We start from the raw sequence: 18708 nt of genomic DNA, 5'->3' as shown, positions 1-18708 counted from the left end.
CCTGGAATGCATTCCTTTCCTCCTTCTACCTTTTAGAATTCCTAGTTTCCTTTGAAGCTCAGTAGCTATGAAATTCATTTATTCATAAGTTCATCCAACAAACATTTCTTAAGCACAAAATGTGGTAGGCACTGGAAAAGCTACAAAGTTTAGTTAAGACAAAGTTTATGCCCTTACAGAGTTCATAGCCTCTCATGAACATAGGAGAAATACATAGATAATTGCAATTTCCCATTCAACCTAAGTTCATCTGAAATAATGATAATATTCAGTTGTTCCTAAAATAAGGTTAGTCACTGAGCATTTGGGCCCTAATTGTGGCACAAACAAGAAAGACACTTCTAAAATTGGTTGGAGAATAGTAGGATCATTTTGTTGATGCTACTGTTGACCATGAAAATAGCAATGGCTGCTCAGATTTGAATAGAGCCTCCTGACCTGCCTCAGCATCCCTGGAACTAGAGTCAGGAGGAGTTGGAAGGTAAGTCATGATGCAATATCTTGGGGATGGAGATTAGGGATAGCACAATGAAGGACACTTTTAATGAGATTTTTTTTAAAATGCACATATTTCGAAGCCAGAAAATTTTTTTAATTTAAAATTTAAACAATTTTAATTGTTTTCCTTGGCCTATAGGTATTTATTTATATATGTGTCAAGTGGCGTGTGTTTTGGTAGACTGCTCAAAGCCTCAGGTGGATAGTAATACACAAAAGACATAATTTTAAAACTTTGCCTAGGGAATATAAATGCCTTATCCCTGATCTGCCTGAAACTTGCTCAGAGCTAAGCACAATGCTGTTTGTCAGCTCTTGGCTCTCTGGCCGAATGTGTGCCCTTTATTCTCTGCCCAGGAAGAACCATGCCCTTGCTGTGTTCCCCACAGATTGCAATAGCCTCAAGGGCTGACATACAAATTAGAGAAAATGAGTTGCTAAATACCTAGAGAGTATAGTCCATTGGGAAGAAGCACCCAAATCACATTGGTTTGTTCTCCTCCAAGTCATTCTCTCTGGTTAAATTAAATTTGTTGAACAAATTGCTATGGGTAATGGAATCTGCTCAGGGGGTCTTTGGCATTTGTTTTATGTAAGGAGACAAAAAGTGTGTTGAAAAGCAAATTGAATTGTCTTCCTAATTCAGCAAAAAATTCCAAGTATAATGAAACCTATAAACCATTGAACAGGGGTTGTTATTAACCTCTTCCTTTTTTATGTCATGGACCCCTTTAAAACCAATTACTCTGGTGAAGCATAGGGACTTTTCTCAGAATCATGTTTTTAAATGTATTAAGGAAATGATGTAAGATTACAAAGAAACCATTTTCATCGAGGTAAGGTTATCCAAATATTTTAAAAACAAGTCCACTGATTGCCTAAAATCTATTCACAGATCTTTCTGGAATTAGTGGACCCCGGGGTTAAGAACCCCTGCTTGGATCATAGAATCATAGATTTAGAACTGAAAGGGACAAAGGAGGTCATTGAGTTTCATTTTACAGATATGGAAATTGAGCTAGAGAGGTTAAATTACCATAGAATCTTAGAGTTAAAGCTGGTAAGGACCTTAGAAGTCATTGACTTCAAATCTATCATTTTATAAATAAGAAAAAGCCCAGAGCAGTCTCATAGCTAGAATGTGTAGAAGTGGAAAGCCAGGTTTTCCTTCCTTTGGTTTTCTATCCATTGTGCCATTTTGTCTTTTATTCAGACCATAACTTACAGAGATCCTAAGGAAGGCTACAACCCTTGGAATCCACAAAAATGGTTTTATTTTTCTTTTTTCATATGTTTATTAAGTGAAAGCAGCCTTTTCATTCTCTCAGCCTTAAATCCTTTCCTGATATAAGTCTAATACCCGTCTCCTTTTCACAGCCACACTCCTATCAAGAGGTGTCTCTCCTTATTGCTTCCATTTCCTCACCTCCCATTCACTCATTAGTCCTTAGCAATCTAGCTTCTCACCTTATCATTCAGCCAGAACTCTTCTAAGCTTGCTAATAATTACTCAATTCAGGGCTTCTTAAACTTTTTCTGCTCATGATCCTTTTTCACCCTAGAAATTTTTGTGATCCCAGATATATAAGTAAATAAAACAGGCATATAAATCAAAATTTACTGATAATTGGTCATAGTTTTGCAATCCCCACATTCAGTTGGATAACACCATAGGATCATGGTTTAAGAAGCTTTGCTCTAATTTAATTCTCTTATTTACCTCCCACCCCCACTACTGGAAACTCGCTCCTCTTTTACTTATTTTGACATTAATCTCTTCTGGTTCTTCATTTACTTGCCTTTGACTATTCCATTGTCACCTCCTTCAATATTATCCACTTCCCACCCCAAATTTGTGGACCTTCCCTAAGGTTCAGCTTGGTCTTCTTTCTTGGTGTTCACTCAATCCCATTTGCTTCTAGGAATTCACTTGTGAATACAAGTGAATACAGTGATTCTCAAATCTATGTATTTAGTTCTTTTCTCTCTCCTAGACTAGAGTCCAGTCATATATCCAATGCCTATTGGATGTCTCTTCTTAGACTGCCTATTAGCATGGCAAAGTCAACCTATCCAAAACATAATTCATTATCTTTCTTCTCTCCCTCCCCAAACCCTCCAAAACAACACACTCCTCTTTCAGATTTTCCTCTCTTTTTGAAAATTTGAAAATGAGTCATCATGGAGTCATCTTTAACTTTTCTTCCTCACCCCTCTTCAATACTTTATAGAGTAGCCATGCTTATTGCTCTGCCTCTTAAAGCATTTGTCCTCATTTTTTTCCATCACAAGCCATTACCCTAATATTTATCTTGTATATATTTTGTATATCTTTGTATATATTTACATACATTCATATTGTCCCCTTCCTCAACCCCTCCTCTCAGAATGTAAGCTCCTTGAAGGCAGGAATTGTTAATATTATTTTTGTCTTTGGATCCCCATAATAACTCACATAATAACTGCCACATAATGGGCTAGGAATTCTTAACATATTTATGTGTAATGTATCCCTTTGGCAATCTGATAAAGACCACAAATCTCTTCTTAGACTGAGATTTTTAAAATGCATAAAATAGAGGATTAGAAAGGAAACTGATTATATCGAGATAGTTATCAATATATAAATATATATAGATATTAAAAAAACCAAGTTGACCCTAGAATAAAAATTCTTGAAATAGTTACTTAATAAACACTTATTGATTTATTGATCACATGGCTACTAAGTGTCAGAATTAAAACTTGGAATCAAATTTGAGTCCAATATTCCAAAGTTGAAGCAGACCGTTAAAAATAATGATGATGGTATGATTGCTAACATTTATATTGTGCTTACTATCATGTCTACACTGTGCTAAGCTCTGCACAAATATCATCTCTTTAGATTCTCACAGCTACTCTGGGAGGTAGGTACTATTATTATCCCCATTTTATAGATGAGAAAACTGAGCCAAACATAAGTTAAATGACTTGCCTAAAGTCACACAGCCCATAATTATCTGGGGCCAGATTTTAACTCTGGTATTCATTCCTGATCCCCTGCTGAGGGTTCTTTCCAGTGTGCCACTTGTGATCATTTTCCTTTGCTCTTACATTTCCATAATGCCTAACTTTTGTAAAATCTACAGTGTTTTTTCCCAGAGGTTTTTAGAATTGAACAGATTAGTTTGTAACATGTGGCATTTTGTTGAATCTGGTTTAGAAACCATAAGAAATGATGTAGCAGAAAACAAAATGACCCTTGTTTCCCTCTCAGCTCTTTCTATCATGAAGTATGTTTTGAATTCCTAACTCTTCCTTGTCTAGATAAAATCTCTGCAAACTTTTTTTGTAGAATTTTCTTGTTTTCCTTCAGGGCCGAGAACTTGATAAGAGCTTGCAGCATCAGGCAGAACCGAGCATCCTCATGAGATTTGGCTCATCAGGGCAGACATGTAACTCATAGAGATTAATGGGAGCTTGTTGCTGACATTGCAGAGGACCCCATTAATTAACACTCAAAGTGAAAGCGTATAAATTGGAATGGCACCTTTTTGCAGTTTGGTGAGCCATGGGCAGACTTTTTATCCTAGTTGTCAAAACCTCTATTTCCCTTTGGGGGTTATATTGGGAAAATGTTTTTGAAAGCCTAAGATGAAAGGTTCCCAAGAGGTGTGTGACTTCATACTGTTAGCTGTCTCTCAACTTTTTCTGTTTAGACTTTTCCTTTGCATCTATTATATTATAGTTTCTGTTATAGATACATGTGTATTAATTTCATTCTCTCATTCTTTAATTCATTCAACATTTTTTATGCTTACTATATATTAGGGATTATGGGGAATGAGAATATTAAATAAAACAATCCTTTTCTTCATAGAATTTAGGGAAGGTGGTGTATACGCAGATGATTGCAATATAAAATAATTCATTATCTATAAGATAATAGATGTAGAGCTAGAAGGGATCTTGAAAATCCTTGAGTCCAATTTCCTGATTTTTACAGATGAAGAAATGAAGAAGTGACTTCCTTACATTTATGATTCAGTGTCTGGTTTAAAACTTAGCTCTTCCAAAAGAAACAAAAAGAACTCTGACCATAGATAGTTTTTATGGATAGAGAGAAGAAGAGATTTCAAACCCTGAGGACACTAAAAGCATTTCATCTCCAGATGAAGCCCAAAGGGTGATATGAATTGGTCCCCATCTGACAAGGCTCTCTTGGAAGAATTCCAAAAGCTCTCAAAAGAGAATTAGAAGAAAAATGAGGAAAGGAAATGAGAACTTTGCAAGAGGGTTTGGAAAAAGAAACACAGAAATTATCTGAAGAAAAGTCCTTAAAAATAGACTTAGTAAAACTTAGTTCTTCTATTTTAAGAACTAATGTGCTATGTGAGGGACAGTGGATAGATCTGTGGATCATAGATTTAAGCTAGAACTAACTATGGAGGCCATGGAGAATAACTACTCTCATTTTATAGATTAGGAAACATGTGGGACTTGTGCAAAGTCACACTGCTAGGAAGTATCTGAAATGGAACTCTAGGATTGTTGTAAGGATCTAATGAGAAAGCATCAATAAAGTGCTTTGCACATCTTACTAGGATTGCTTTGCCTGGAAAAGAAAAAACAGCAGGAAAGGCATATCTTACTTCAGATATCTGAAGCTATCACATAAAAAAGGAATTGATTTTGTTTTGCCTACATGCTTTAACTTAGGACAATGGGAAAGCAGAATTTGGCTCAATAATAAGAAAATTTTTCTTAATAAAAAGAGCTGGTACTAGAGGCTACCTAAAATTGGGCTAGCTAGAGGACTAGTAAGTTCTTTATCATGTGTTCTCACCATCTCCAACCCTCTATGGAATTTTTATTTATTGATCTATCTATTCATTAATTTTTCTATCTGTCCTTTAATTCATTTATTTACTTAATCACTCGTTTATCCATCTCATTTATTTGTTTTTGCACAAGTTTATTATCTGTCTCTTAACCCTACTTCTTTCCTTCACCTGAACACTTTAAACAAAAAGACTCATTATAAATACTCATAGACCAACAAAACAAATTCCCTATTGCCTCTGTCTAAAAACATGTCTCATTTTGCATTTTAAGGTCATTAACTCTCTTGCAGTAGAACTTTATCTCTAGGATGCTTCAGTCCTCTGACATTAAGGTTTATTATTGATTGCATTGATCAAAATTCTAAATTTTTTTCAAAATTGTTTTTCTTTATGATGTTTTTAATCTCTGTAAAAATTGTTCTGTTAGTTCTGCTCACTTCTGCTTGATATTTTCAAGACTAGATGCTCATTTATCTAGGATGAGGTAGAGGGAAAGCATACTTTGGGTAAGGGTTGACTTACCTATGGACCTCTGAAGTCCTTTCTAAGTCTTTTGGTCTGAGTCTTGGCTCTCCTGTTAATTTCAGGCAAATCACTCTCTACCTCTCTTAGCCTGTTTCATCATCTATAAAAGGGAATCATAATATCTCTGTTATCTATTTGTCAGTGTGTTTTGTTTTTTGCTTTTTCATGGATCAAAAGCAGTAATGAGCGTATGTTATGGTTGATGTCCTTACAGCAGAATTGGAAAGTAGGAATGGCAGGTATTTTTTTTAACAGCTCCATTTTCCAGATGATGACACTGAGTCTCAGAGAGATGAAGGGAGTCATGTAGAGCCAGGGCTGGAATTTAGATATCTTTCAGTGTCATGTGAGTAGTACAAGTTAAGAATATAAACTTACATAAATAAATAAATATTATATAAATAATATAAACTATTATATAAATAAATACATTTTATAAATATAAATAAACTCTAGAAGTTTGAAAAAGGAAGTTTTAGCAGAGAAAATTAGGCAAAATAAAAAGAGATAGCATGTGAACCAGGCTTCAAAATAGGGGGTCACATTGTGACAGGCACAAGGAGGAGGAGTGTTCCAGTTTGGTGGGGATTTGCTTGATGCAGTCAATGGCAGCATCCTAACCCAGGCTTTCAGATTCTGGCTTTGCAGCTCAAATCAGCAACTGGCTATTAACAGCTTTACAGGTTGTGCAGATGATAACTTTGCTGTCTTTGTTGGTTTATATTTCAGCGGAGCAAAATCAGAACAGAACAGTCAGAGTGCAGAAAACCTGGGTGAATAATGTCAACAAAGACATCCTCCTTCCCTCAGAACTGTTGGGTGTCATGGAAGAGCAAGAAGAAGATATGGGTGGGCAGTCAGACTCAAGGTAAGAAAGGGCTTATGAAGGGAGGTACCTCGAATATTTGCTGTGTAACCCAGAATATTGGTCATTAACTTTGAGCTTCAGTTTTCTTACATTTAGAATAGAGAAAATAAAAGGCTATTACCTTGTAAGACTATTGTCCTGTTATTTCATGAAGCTAATCATTGGAAAAGTCAGATTTTTAATTTTTATTTTCTTCAAAAGGAACTGGTGTGGATCTGAAGAAATGCTAATGGATTAGAAGAATAAAAGTCATTCATATAGGGCTGGCAAAATAGTAATATTCTTATTACAACCTTATTATAACACAGGCAGCACAATCAGGCAGATTTATTTAATCTTATTTTTATTTAATCTTATAATTTATTTATTTAATCAGGCAGTCATTTACTTAAGCATGAAATATGTGCTAAGTAGTTCAGTGCACTGTACCTGCAGTCAGGAAGAGCTGAGTTCAAAGCCATCCTCAGACATTTATTAGTTCTGTGACTCTGGGAAAGTCACTTTACCATTATTTGTCTTGATTCAGAAGGAAATGGGAAAAACCAGTCTGGTATCTTTGCCAAGAAAACACTATGAACAATATAGTCCATGGGTCACAAAGAGTTGTACTTGGCTGAACAACAACAAATGTTCCAGGCCCTGTGCTAAGCACTGAGGCTATACAGAAAGGCAAAGGACAGTTCTTATTGTCAAGCAAGTATTATTAGTCTCATTTCATGGGTAAGGAAACTAAGGCTCAGTTTTTTACAGCTATTAAATGTCTGAGTCAGGACTTAAACCTGGGTCTCCTAACTCTCGTTGCTGATGGATTGAGACTGGACCTGTGATTTTATTGGTAGGGAGAGCTCTCAAAAGAGGGGATCAAGTGGGAGTCAATCAACCAATGAAGAGAAAAGGAGATTTCTTAGAATGATCCTGTGACAGGTAAAGAAGAGGAAGAGAAGTCCAAAAAGGGAGAATTATGAAAGGCCTTGAATTTAAGACAAAAGAGCTTACACTTTACTTGAGAAGGTATTGGATTTGGGAGGATTTGGGAGTAATGAAAGGAATGCTAAATTGCAATCTGGTCAGAAATATTTATCCTGTGAGGCAGAAAATCTGTGGATGCACCATGACATTTTCCCTGGGAATCCAGCAGAATCTATGAGCTTCTGGCTCACTAAAGGAAAAATGACATGGAACGAAGGGTCTGCCTAAGATCCTGTTGTCCTGCCCTGAAACGTATATGTCTTCAGGGTTTTTCCCTTTGGTATTTGTGGGTCTTCCCAATTGATTGTGCCTTTCTTCAGAAACCTCATTTCTTCAATTTAGATGACATATTTACCAGTCCCTCATAACTAAAGATTATTTATTATCCTTTTAAAATTTGTAAAGATCTAACCAGCTTGTGGATGGTAAGTCTGGTCTGTGGAGGTATAGAATGTGTGTATATTAGGGGGAGAAGGGAGATTCTACCTGTCTCTGAATGAAAGGGTGCTTATTGAGGGATAATGATAAAGTCTATCACCTTCTTTCAAATTCAGTTAGGATTCCACCTCCCAACTTCTTCCTGGTTCCCTAACCAGGATTAGAAAGTGATTTACCATTCTTCAGATGCCTCATAGCATTTCCCTGGAACTCCCCTTTGCTCACAGGACATGGTATTCATGACACATAAATGCTTTTTTTTTATCATCTCACTCTACCCGATAGTACAGTTACAATAGTTGTATTGTAGGCTCTTTGAAAGCAAGAGCTGTATTATATGTGTATATATACATATATATAGACATATATATGTAGAGAAATAAATCATTGTGATAAATATAGGTGGTACTAGAGAGCCAGGTATGGATAAAGTGGAGAAAATACTAGGAAGACCATAGATGAAATCTAGCCTCAAACACTAGCTGTATGACACTGCCCAAGCCACTTAATCAATGTTTGCCCCATTTTCCTCATCTCTAAAATGAGGATAATAATAGCACATCCCTTCCAGGGTTGTATAAAATGCTAGCACAGTATCTGGCACAAAGTAAGCACTGTGTAAATATTAGGTAAAATCATTGTTATAAATCTTCAAGCATTATATAAATGTGAGTTGTTGCCTGTTTCTTGACTTAGGATAGATATATTGATTATAAATCTGTAAGAGATGAGTGTGTGTGTGTGTGTGCATATGTGTGCATATGTGTGTGTGTGTGTGTGTGTGTGTGTGTGTGTTCTACATAGGGTATCCCAAAAGTCTTGGTGAAGTTTTAAGCAGCTTAAAATTGAACTAAGACTTTTTGGACATCCTGAATAAAAAAAAACTTTATATACAAATGTGTGTATCTTTTATATTTGAACATTCAGTAATTCTTATTCCTCTAGAAAGTGCTCAACCTGGAGTCAAGAAGATTCATCTTCCTGAGTTCAAATCTGTCCTCAGACTCTTAGCTGTGTGACCCTGGACAGGTCACTTAACCCCAGTTGTTTCAGTTTCCTCATCTGTAAAATGAACTGCAGAAGGAATTGGAAAACCACTGCAGTATCTTTGCCAAGAAAACCCCAAATGGGGTCACAGAATTAGATACAATTAAAAACAATTGAACCAACAAAAATCATATATGTATATATATATATATATGTATATATGTATGTGTGTGTACATTTATACATATAGTAGATAATCTGCATATATATTGTGCATTCTATAGATACCTTTGATTTAGTAACCTCTTCCATCCTCCATTATCATTGATGAATGAAAGCCTTTAGAACGGAATATCCCTGATTCAATTAGATTTAACAAGCCTTTATTAAGACCTGCTGTATACAAGGACAGAGTGCTGTCAGCTAAGAACACAAGGACACTGTTTCTCCATTATTTTGGTGAGTGGGGAAAGGGATATTGTTGTTTCCCTGGGCTTTTCTGCCACAAGTTAAGCAAAGAAGCCACATGACATGGTGGAAAGAAGATGAGAGATTGAATCCTGGTTCTTCTACTTTACTGTCTGGTGAATTTTGACAAGTCATTTCCTTTTTTAAAATTTTGGCTTAATTTTTCTTCCTTAGAGAATGAGGGAGCTGGACTAGGTGACCTCCAAGGTTCCTTCAGTTCTTTTAATTGCATAGCATTCAGATAGTCATGGTGTTCATCTCAGCTTGGCCTAAAACACTGAGTGACCTTAGGCATCCATTTCTCAATCTCTCATCAGTAAGTTAGAGCTGATAAGCTTAGCTGAATTGACTCACCAGGATGTAAGGAGGAGAGTAAATAAAATTGTATATGTGCATCATTTAGCAATTGGGAAAGATAGAGGAGGTATAGAATTTCAAAATCTCATTTTAATTATAACCTGAGTATTATGGCTTAGTGGGGAGGTATTGGCTCAGTGGAAGAAATCCTAGAATTTTGTAGTCAGAGCCACTTAAAGATTAAAACTCCAGCTCTGCCATCTGCTCCCTGGATGATCTTGGTAAGTCACTTTACTTTTCCCAACATCAGCTTCCTTAATTGTAAAGAACAAGTGGGGGAAGTGGATGAGATGACCTCTGCTGTCCATTTGGGCATTCACCGTGTGATCCTAGGAGTTTGTGTAAAAAGGCCAAGCACCTGTACATAATAATGTGTGTGCTTAGGTAATCTCCCAGAATTGTGAAATTTGTCTCACTTCCTCCTTTTCATCTCAGAAACTTAATGTACCTGATGCTGAATTCCTGTGATACATAAACTTTGACCTTTGTGAACTGGGTGTGTGAAGTGAAAAGCTTACCTTTGAACAGGATGAATTTAATAGAGTGACTCATTATCTGTCAATATTTTCTCAGCCAAAAGTTGGGAGTTGAGATCATGATCCAACCAGAGGTAGAAAATGGAAACTTTAGGCTTGAGGGGTTTTTCCCAAGAGGCTTCTTGACACCTTTCTGTTACTGAAGACATTGGATTTCAGTCATGTAGGGCTCTGACCTCTGAAAAATCAAATTCTTCCAGTTTCAGGTATTAATTCAAAGAGGGCACAACTAATTCTGAACCCTCTAAGATCTATCTGCCAGCATGAAGTCATCTTTGCTTACATAGCCTGAGTAACCAAGAAGTGGAGGAATTGAGGGGTAGGGTTCTGTGTATAGTATAGCAAAGTGAGAATTTAGAATCCTCACATCCAAGTTTATTTCTGGCAACTGATTCCCTCAGTTGTGATGGCTGATTCCCCCAGTTTCTTTTTATATATTGCTTAAATGTAAAGTATAGAAAGAATCCAATGAGGTTTTCTCTTGAAGGAATAGATTGAAAAATTAAAACTATTCCAAGTACCACGGAAGTACTAAATGTTGAGAGAGGATCTCTTCAAATGTGGACCAGAAAACTGATACTAAGTCATGGAAAATTCCTCATCATTAGTGAGGAGTTATCCTAACCCTAGATGAGTAACAACCAGAGGACTCATGGATAATTTTAGTTTACATTCAGAGAGGTGAGTTTAGTACACTAGCAAAATTGTTCATGACATATATGCTAGCTACTTCCCTGGTAACTGGATCTCTTGATGATGGCCGTATTATTAGAGAGACCATGAAATGAAAGCTGAAAAAAGTGGTTTACTTATTTTTATTCATTTATTCTTTCATATTGTCTTTTCCCATCAGAACATGAGCTCTTCATGAGGAGGAACTGCTGTAGGCCTTTTCTGTCTATAATCCTAGGGCTTAGCCCAGTGCTAGGCACAGTGAAAAAACAAAAAACAACAAAAACAAAAAACATCTGTTGTATTGCAGGGGGACTTTGCTGACTGTTGGGAAAGTCAGAAAATTTAATTTTTAATTTAGTCTCAGTCCCAGCCCTTATGGAACTCAAAGACTAGTAGTGGGATAAGATATGGACACAGATAACAATTTTACATTATTATATGATAAAAGCCTTAGAATAATAGAAAGACATCACTATGCTACCCAATATTCCTGAGGATCAGATGTTGAAGGACTTGCAGATATTTTGCTTAGAGAAGATTTAGATGGGGAAACATATGGAGTATCTTCAGGTAAGCAAAGGGTTATCATCTTAGAAGATCGGGTGAAGTTAAGTAGTGCAATGGATAGAGAATTGGACTTGGAATCCAAAAGACCCAAGTTCAAATCCAGCCTCAGACACTTAATAAATGTGTGACCCTGGCCAAATCACTTAACCCTGTTTGCCTCAGTTTACTCATCTGTAAAAATGAACTAGAGAGGGAAACTCCAGTATCTTTGACAAGAAAATCCCAAAGGAGCTCACAAAGAGTCGGATATGACTGAACAATAAAAAACCCACCACCTCAGAAGAATTCAGTTTGTCCCTCGAGAGGGGACTAGGAGCAGCAATGAACGGATATAAAGCTATAAAAAACTTGGAGGTATCCGTGGAATAGGCTGCTCCAAATGGGGGGGGGGGGCGCGAGTGAAGAGCTTTCTCCTGATTGGAGGAATGATTGGATGAACTTTGAAATTCTGGGATTACTTTTTCTCATCCATGCAGACACTAGGCAGTCTGGGCCCTGTTTGTAGGGGCAGCTAGGTGAAGCCATAGTGCACGGAGGCCTGGGACTGGACTCTGAAGTGATGTGAGTTGAGTTGCTTTCAGCAGAATGCCCCAGGAACACCTGAGTTATTAGCTGAGGAAGTCACTTAACACGTTGTCTGACTCCATTTCCTCAGCTGTGAAATGGAGATAAAATACGTCCCAGGGCTGTTGTGAGGATCAAATGAAATATTTGTAAAATGCTTAGGTGGTACCTGGTGCGTAGTAGGTGCTATACAAATAAATACTAGCTATTATTATTCTTTACTTTACCTCCTTTCTTTACTGTGTCATTCCCCTTTTATTCCCTTTAAAAGATCTTCATCATTTCTGTCTCCTATTTCCCCTAAAAATGGCAGTTTTTTTTTTTTGTTGTTGTTGTTTGGCAAGGCAATTGGGGTTAAGTGACTTGCCTTGCAAGGGTCACACAGCCAGGAAATGTTAAGTGTATGAGGTTAAATTTGAATTTAGGTCCTCCTGACTCCAGAGCCATGCTCTATCCACTGCATCACCTAGCTACCCCTAGGTGATCTTTGTGGCATTTTGATAAAGCCTATTTTTGAAATTATGAAATTTTTTTTAATTGAAGGAAATGATTAATTAACTAGAGATTAGTGAAAATAAAGTTGTGATTTTTTTTTTCCCCACCAAATTCACAGATTCCCTGAAATCTGTCCAGTTTCTTTAACCACAAGATACCCAGACTGGGAGTAAGAATTTTGGTTCTCTTTCCCTCAGATTTCATAAACAGAGCCAGGAGGGACCTATTCCCTGCCCCCAAGGAACGTTAGATGGAATTATCATTTTGGGGGCTATATCGCATTGTTTTGTAATATTGATGAGGTTGGGGTTCAGCACCAAGTGATGAGATTGAGAAGAGCAGTTGGCATCAAATGTTGGGATTTGGTTATGTGAAGAATTCACAATAGCCTTTCTCTTTGGCAAAAGGTAGGCTTATTAATGAGGTGACAGACAAAATGAGGAGATAAAATAGACACCCGAAGTGGATTTGTAAGGAAAATTTCACTGTGGGGGTTTGATACAGCCTGAAGTTCTGATTGGATACAGTAAGGTGGGGTTTACCCAAGACCTCCACAGGGGGTAGTTCTGTAAGGTTGAGCCGATTCCCATCAGTGCCCTTCCCTGCTTGCCTCAGGGAGTAATCTCATCAGTACTTCTGGCTTTCTCTGCCAACCCCACTTAGTGCCCCGGGGCCTCATCAAGATCAAGCTTGTGGTCCACTAAACAGATCTTTAAAACAGACCCATTAATTTCTGTAATGTATATCTATATATGTATATGTATGTATGTATGTATACATAGCCATATATATAATATATATATATATATGTAAGTTTAGGATTATCCATAACTTAATTATAGTTAGCCATATCTTGTCCTGTGCACTCCTATATTTTTTATCTTTTTTTAACCCAAATGAAAGACTTTTCATTTTTCCTTTATTAAAATTAAGATTTAGCCAATTGTTGTAACATTTTAAGAGATTTTGTGTCCAAATTCTGTTATTCATGCTCCTCTCCTCTTATGTAAAATTAAACATAACTCATCTTTTTTTGGGGGGAGAGGGAAGTAAGAGGGTGGTTGAGTGAAACAGAATTCACTTTGTTAAAAACAGCATCAACATCCTCAGCAATGAGATGAACCAAATCAGTTCCAATGGAGCAGTAATGAACTGAACCAGCTACACCAGCAAAAGAATTCTAGGAGATGACTAAGAACCATTACATTGAATTCCCAATCCCTATATTTATGCCCACCTGCATTTTTGATTTCCTTCACAAGCTAATTGTACAAGATTTCAGAGTCTGATTCTTTTTGTACAGCAAAATAACGGTTTGGTCATGTATACTTATTGTGTATCTAATTTATATTTTAATATATTTAACATCTACCGGTCATCCTGCCATCTGGGAGAGGGGGTGGAGGAAAGAGGGGAAAAATTGGAACAAGAGGTTTGGCAATTGTCAATGCTGTAAAGTTACCCACACATATAACCTGTAAATAAAAGGCTATTAAATAAAAAATAGAAAAAAAATAAAAAAAAACATCATCAACAACAACAAAACTCTCATTTCAGGTCATCAGAAAGTTAAATAACAAGAAAAAAAGTTAACAAAAGCTAAAGCCCAGAATCCTGGAAATGGCCACAGTATGACCTGCCATGTACTTGGCATTTGAGTTTACTTTTCTTTGTATCTCCAGTGCTTAAAACAGTGCCTGACATATAGTTGTCATTTAATAAATGGCAGTTTTTCCAGTTAAATAGAAAGTGTTTCAATAGTTTCTAGTCCTAGCCCCCCCCTCACTTTCCTGACTCCAATTTAACTAAATGAATACTTATATATTCTTGGTATTGATCTACCCCAGAGAGATTCCTTTCTCTCTTCTGTGATTGTGACTACTAGAAACTTAAGTCATTTTGTTTGCTATAGAAGTACCGGTACCATTTTATGGATTTACAAACATTCGTGAAGGCTGAGAGAGATTTTTATAAAAGACTTCTGGCACTGACCCAGGTGGCCTGAAGGGAACTGGGGATGAGGGGGGAGGAGGCTGAAGCCCCAGAGGAGGGATAAAAGGCAAGAATTGCTTCCCAGAAGCTGGTTTGCTGGTTTGTGGTCTTGATGGTCTTAGAAGGAAGAGCAGAAGGGGGAAGGGAATGCCTGGATAAAGCTGGGGTCACACAGAGACATTTAGAGGCAGAATATAACAGCATTTATCCAGAAGTTGTATGTGGCCCATATGTTGAAATCTCTGTATTATTCTTCTGTCTGATATAGTGTTGTTATTCAGTCGTGTCTGACTGTGACCTCTTTGGGGTTTTCTTGGGAAAGATACAGGAGCGGTTTGCCATTTCCTTCTCCAGCTCATTTTACAAATGAGGAAACTGAGGTAAACAGGATTAAGTGACTCATGCAGGGTTGCACAGCTAATAAGTGTCTGAAGCTGGAGTTGAACTCAGCTGTTCCTGAATCCTGGCCCACTGTGGCTGAGAGATGGACGTGGGCAAATAGATTACCCCTCTTCCCTCAGGCTAGAATCCTAGGATTTAAACTGAAATGGGAATATATGGGCTGCTCTGTTAATAGATTGGGAGAGCTAAGGTCAGAGAGGGAAGTAACTTGAATCCCCATCCATCCCCCTAATCTGGGGGTTATTGATTCTTGGGCTCACCTGCCCACTCCCTGGGTTGTTTGGGACCAGGTTTCCTTATTCCTGCCTCACCTCTTGGGTCCATTCTTAATAGAAATTGGAGTTGAATTTAATCAAGATTGCCTTTTCCTTCATTTCCCTAAGACAACCACAGCAGCCCAGCCATCTGCCTAGGAGCCAGAACTGATCCTCAGTATCTCAGTGCCTCTAAGGAGGCAGGTGTTCACCCAGACTCAGGGTTACAATGTGGGAACGTGGTCTGGGTTGAAAGATCCTTTAAACAAGTTACTTTATGTGTTCTAATCAGCAACCAGTCCCACTGGCTTGTCTTGCAGGACACCTCTCAGTTCTGCCCTTTCCTCTGTCCCTCTGCCAAGTGCTTTATCTAAGTTTTGGTCTTGATAGAGAACTGGACTTGGAATCAGGAAAACTTCTTTCAAATCCTGCCTTACTATATGACCTTGGATAATTCATATAATTGTGCCTCGGTTCTTCATCTGTAAAATGAGATGGAGAAAAAAAATGACAAATCACTCCAGTATCTTTGCAAAAAAAAATTCCCAAATGGAATTGAGAAGAATTGGACATGACTAAAAAATGATTAAACAGAATCAATACCCCAAGTTTATTTCCCATATTTCAGCTCTTGTATTCTTCTCCTTGGAAACATGTCTAGTAATCGTAGCACCCGTCTTTAATTCTGAAACCTTCAACAAGTCTGCCCCATCTTATTTCATTGTCCCCATGTGTTGTGACACTGAGTGCTGCTAGTTCCAGCTGGATAATTTTCTCCAGTTTGACTTTCCAGTATTCTCCACCTGTTCCCCTCTTGCTTGCTGAATTTACCCCCCCCCCCACACACACAACACACATATTGTCTTTCTATCTCACATCTCTTCTGTCTCACTTAGGTGCATGTTTTCTTTACATTGGAGGTTTCATTCTCTGAATAAATCTTTTTTTTGCAGGACCATTGTATTGAATCCAGCTTCTTTCATGTCAGATGAAGCCCAAGAAAACCCAAAGAAGTCATCTGTGTCTCCTTCAAAGGTAGATTGAATGCAGTCTCTTAAAAAAAACCTCTCGAGCAAGTGAATATTGCTTTTCATTTTATCAAAACACAATAAAACAACAGTGTATACAATGAAAGATATAGCTGAATAATTATTAGAGTGGCAGTATGCATTATAGTCCATAGAATGCTGAACTTGAAGTCACAAAGGTCTAGATTCAAATCCCACTTCAGACATTATGTGATCTTGAGTAGGATAGGTGATCTCTGAAACTCAGTTTCTTCATGTGTAAAATAAAAATAATAATATTTAGTACTTACCTCAGAGGCTCCTGCTGAAGAGAAACTAGATAAAAAGTACTTTGCAAACTTTAGAGTGCTATTATGTTAACATTAGAGTTTATTAGTATTAATGCATATTATTTTGTGCAATAAAAAGACTTTCTTTTCCTTACATTGGATTAGTGATTTCTCTAGTCTAATCCATGGAGAAGAAAATCTGTTTTTCATTTTTTACCTAAGATTATTCAGGCAAATTTCCCTATTCTAAAAGGGAAAAATGTCATATTTAGTCCATGTATATTTAATTTCCTGGTCTTTTTCCTATTATATTACTCTTTTAAGTCTTGAATAAAGTTTGTTTCATGAGAGGCACCTCCGATTTATAAAATCACAGGACACAAAACTCCCTAAAAGTTGGGATTCTCTTTATAGTTCTTGACTAGCTCTTTGGTTTATCCCACTGTGATTGATTGTTGATATTCATACTGGTGAACCTAGGATCCTAGGGGATCTTACAGTGTTTTCAGAATAATCGAAGAAACCAATTACGTCTGGTTTGGTTTTAGATGAATTTAATGGAAGATATCATACCGTAATGGAATAAAGACAGAACTACAAGCCATAAGACATGGGTTCAAGTTTCAATTACTACTTTTATGACTGATGTGACTATAGCTCAGTCACATAACCTGACTAAGCTTAGTTTATCTTTTAAATTGGGAAAAAAAATACTTAAATATTTATACCTTGTGGAATCATTGTGAGGATATTTTAGATTTATGAAGTGGTATTATTTCTAATGGCTTTCCATTGCGAAAAAAAATCTATGGTTATAGTATTAGTTGTACTTCATTGAATTCTAGTGCTTTTTGAACATTTATATTTTCTGTGAACTATATAGCTGTTTTTTATCTAAGATGTTTGATAAACCAACACCCCAATTTTCTGACCATGCCAGAACACAGAATTTATTGGAATAGCTCAAGCATTGAATGTTTTTGGATATAAAATGCATTTGCCAATAGTAAGTTTCTGTTAGAACACTTTGGAAACAAGTTTAATAAACTATTTTTTCTCAGCTAAGGAAGAATCCATTTAATAGCTCCATGTTTCCAGAGGATAATGTATCTTTCCAAATCCCAAATGAACCATCGGAAAATGGACGAACTGGTTTACTTCAGATTTCAAAAGAGGGTAAATATTATTTTTATGGACTAGCTATTTTTATGCTTGTGCTCTGCAGACTAAGAGCTCTTCTCAGAATTCCTCGTGCAAAAATGATTTCCAGAAGAGAGGTTAGATTCCTGATACTTTTCTTGGTCTTTCTCCAACACCTGGTTTCATGACCTGAAGTAGGAGTGATCCAACCTTGGTTCTGTCCCTTATGGTATGGGCTCTCAGCTTCTCTGCCCGGTTCCATACAGAAACTGGCCAATTTTCCCTCACTGACCTCAGTTTGGAAGTGGACAGTTGAGGCAGGGGAGAATAAGAAGATTTAACTTGGGAAATTACTGCCTGACAACAAAGGCAGCTAATTAGTGCGGTGGATAGAGTGTTAGACCTGGAGTCACCAAGGTTTCTTCTCCTGAATTCCTCTCTGACCTCCAACACTTATTAGATATGTGGCTCTGGAAAAGTCACTTAACCCCTTCTGCCTCAGTTTCCTCATGTGCAAAATGAGTTAGAGAAGGAAATGGCAAATTACTCAAATATCTTTGTTAAGAAAACCCCAAATGGGGTCTGATGAAGTCAGTCAGGACTGTAAAAAATGACTAAACAACAAATTGAAAATAATCGGTTTAATTATCCAAAGAGAACAGGATCAGGTTCATTGATTGTGTATCAGCTTCTATTTCCCATTCTTCTTGAGATTGCTTTCTGTAATGTAGAACCTGGGAATCTAAGAGCTGGAAGTTTCACCTTTCTCATCTTATTGGTAATGAAACAAACTCAGAGGCAATCCCCACTGCTGATCAGCAGTTTGTACCTCGGTAGCTATTCTGGTCAC

General features: G+C 37.1%; 1 protein-coding gene across 10 annotated transcripts in view; it reads left to right on the top strand.

Moving 5' to 3' along the window:
• The window catches only part of SYTL2 (synaptotagmin like 2), a 141998-nt gene that overhangs the window by 74885 nt on the left and 48405 nt on the right, over nt 1-18708 (top strand). For all 10 annotated transcript variants that reach the window (XM_031961866.1, XM_031961863.1, XM_031961864.1 and 7 more), the window contains exons 4-6: nt 6579-6717; nt 16375-16456; nt 17780-17894. In XM_031961866.1, coding sequence (XP_031817726.1) covers nt 6579-6717; nt 16375-16456; nt 17780-17894 — 336 coding nt within the window. The remainder of the gene's footprint in view (nt 1-6578; nt 6718-16374; nt 16457-17779; nt 17895-18708) is intronic.

Source organism: Sarcophilus harrisii, chromosome 3, assembly GCF_902635505.1.
Source record: "Sarcophilus harrisii chromosome 3, mSarHar1.11, whole genome shotgun sequence".
Classification (NCBI taxonomy): Eukaryota; Metazoa; Chordata; class Mammalia; order Dasyuromorphia; family Dasyuridae; genus Sarcophilus; species Sarcophilus harrisii.
This window is presented reverse-complemented; position numbering and strand designations above follow the sequence as displayed.